Source organism: Vigna unguiculata, chromosome 9 (assembly GCF_004118075.2).
Source record: "Vigna unguiculata cultivar IT97K-499-35 chromosome 9, ASM411807v1, whole genome shotgun sequence".
Taxonomy (NCBI): domain Eukaryota; kingdom Viridiplantae; phylum Streptophyta; class Magnoliopsida; order Fabales; family Fabaceae; genus Vigna; species Vigna unguiculata.
This window is the reverse complement of record NC_040287.1, coordinates 20,493,996-20,496,660: the sequence shown is the minus strand read 5'-3', so window position 1 is coordinate 20,496,660 and position 2,665 is coordinate 20,493,996. Positions and strand designations below refer to the sequence as shown.

General features: G+C 45.5%; 2 protein-coding genes across 2 annotated transcripts; both read left to right on the top strand.

Annotated features, from left to right (window-relative positions):
* The first annotated feature begins 1,098 nt into the window (after positions 1-1,098).
* Positions 1,099-1,467, top strand: LOC114163541 (uncharacterized mitochondrial protein AtMg00860-like). The gene has a single exon (XM_028047844.1). The coding sequence runs from the start codon at positions 1,099-1,101 to the stop codon at positions 1,465-1,467; it is 369 nt and encodes a 122-aa protein (XP_027903645.1).
* A 309-nt stretch (positions 1,468-1,776) lies between these two features.
* On the top strand, positions 1,777-2,462 carry LOC114163539. Its single transcript, XM_028047843.1, has 2 exons — positions 1,777-2,088; positions 2,187-2,462. The coding sequence occupies exons 1-2, from the start codon at positions 1,777-1,779 to the stop codon at positions 2,460-2,462; spliced, it is 588 nt and encodes a 195-aa protein (XP_027903644.1).
* Positions 2,463-2,665: the final 203 nt, after the last annotated feature.

Here is a 2,665-nt window from a genome sequence, read left to right as displayed (position 1 = left end):
ATGTTCTGTTTGATTCAGGAGCGACACATTCCTTTGTGTCGGAATCTAGAGTGGTAGAGTTGGGCCTTCCGGTGAAGGAGCTCCAATATGACCTGGTGGTGTCCACACCTGCTTCTGGGTTAGTCAAAACCTCGACCGTGTGTGCTAGGTGTAAGATCGAGGTTGAGGGGCAAGTACAGGGTAAACCTCATCTGTTTACCCTTGGTGGGGCTAGATGTCATATTGGGAATGGATTGGCTATCTGCCAATCACATTCTCATTTACTGCAACGAGAGAAAGGTGTTGCTTGCTAGCTTGGAAGATGAAGACCTGTTGATGTCCTAACATCAGGTGGATAAGGCAATGAAGGAAGAATCTCAGTGCTTCATGATTCTGACTCAACTGTCCGTTGAGACAGAAAACGGACACATGGAGACACTTGTGGTAGGGGACTTCCCAAATGTTTTTCTTGAAGACGTGCCTGGCTTAGCCCCTACTAGGGAGATTGAGTTCTCCATTGATTTGGTGCCGGGAGTAGGACTAGTGTCTATAGCACCCTACAGAATGGCTCCTGCTGAGTTAGTGGAATTGAAGAAACAGATTGAAGAGCTGCTAGAAAAACAGTTTATCAGGCCTAGTGTATCGCCTTGGGGAGCGCCAGTGTTACTGGTTAAAAAGAAAGACGACAGTTCTAGACTCTATGTCGATTACAGGCAACTGAATAAGTTAACCATAAAAAACAAGTACCCTCTGCCAAGAATTGACGACTTGATGGATTAGTTGCACAGTGCTGCAGTGTTTTCCAAGATTGATCTGAGATCAGGATACCATCAGATTCGAGTCAAGTCTGATGATGTGCAGAAGACCGCTTTCAGGTCCAGATATAGGCACTATGAGTATGTAGTGATGCCGTTTGGTGTGACTAACGCCCCCACCTTGTTCATGGATTACATGAACAGAATCTTCAGGCCATTCCTAGACAAGTTCGTGGTGGTTTTCATAGATGACATCTTGATATACTCCCAAACTCATGAAGAGCATGCAGAGCATCTGAAAAAAAATTTGAGCATACTGTGAGAGAAGCAGTTGTATGCAAATCGGTCAAGATGTGAGTTCTGGATGACTTCAGTTCAGTTCTTGGGGCACATGATCTCAGCTCAGGGCATATCAGTGGATCCATCTAAGGTGGAAGTTATGTTAAAGTGGGAACGCCCTAAGTCAGTGATTGAGATAAAGAGCTATGTGGGGCTGGCGGGTTACTATAAAAGATTCATTGAGGGATTCTCCAAGATAGTGGCACCCTTGACTCAACTAACTCGTAAAGACCAACCTTTTGCTTGGACCGACTGGTGTGAAGAGAACTTCCTAGAACTAAAGCAAAAGTTGAATAGTGCCCCAGTGTTAGTGATTCCTGATACCGGTAAACCCTTTGAGGTTTACTGTGATGCCTCCCATCAGGGATTGGGATGTGTTCTGATGCAAGACTAGAGAGTGGTGGCATACGCCTCACGGCAGTTAAAGAATCATGAGAAGAACTACCCCACACACAACTTGGAGTTAGCAGCGGTGGTGTTTGCACTGAAGATCTTGAGACACTATCTATATGGTGCACAGTTCCAGGTTTTTAGTGACCATAAGAGTTTGAAATACCTGTTTGACTAGAAAGAGTTAAACATGAGGTAGAGGCAGTGGATGGAGTTCTTGAAAGATTTTGACTTCGAGCTGTTGTACCATCCATGAAAGGCGAATGTGGTGGCTGATGCCTAAAGCAGAAAAGCGGTTCACGCATCTCTTATGATGGTTAGGGAGTTAGACTTGGTGGAACAGTTCAAAGACATGCGGTTGCAGGTGGTTCTAGGTGAGGGAGTTATTAGATGTAACCAGCTCACGGTGTCTAGTGATTTCCTTACCCTGGTAAAAGAGAAGCAGCTATATGACCCCAAGCTACAAAGGACGGTAGAATTGCTTGGCATTGAGAAGGTCAAGGACTTCATGATGGGAGGTGATGGGGTGTTAAGATTCAGAGGCAGGGTTTGCATACTTCAAGACTTAGAGCTGAAAGGTATGATTCTTGACGAAGGGCACAAGAGCCATTTTAGCATGCACCAGGCATGACTAAAATGTATCATGACCTGAAAGAATCATTCTGGTGGTCGGGCATGAAACAAGATGTTGCTCGATATGTGTTATCATGCTTAACTTGTCAGAAGGCTAAGGCAGAGATACTAGAGTGGAAATGGGATAGCATCATTATGGACTTTGTCACCTATTTATCATGGACCATGAGGAGCCACGATGCTATATGGGTTATAGTAGACTGTCTAACCAAGAGTACCCACTTCCTAGCAGTAAACTTGAGGATGTCCATGGCGAAGCTGGCACAGTTGTATATCAGTGAGATCGTGAGGTTGCATGGTGTGTCGTCGAGTATAGTTTCTGATAGAGACCCACGATTCACCTCCCACTTCTGGCAGATGTTGTAGGATGCTATGGGTAGTAGGTTGGCTATGAGCTCCGCTTATCACCCTCAGACTGATGGGCAATCCGAGAGAACGATCCAGTCTCTTGAGGATCTCTTGCGGACGTGCGTGCTTGACCATCTGGGTGCGTGGGATGAGGTCCTGCCTTTGGTGGAGTTTACATATAATAACAGCTTTCATACCAGCATTGGCATGGCACCTTATGA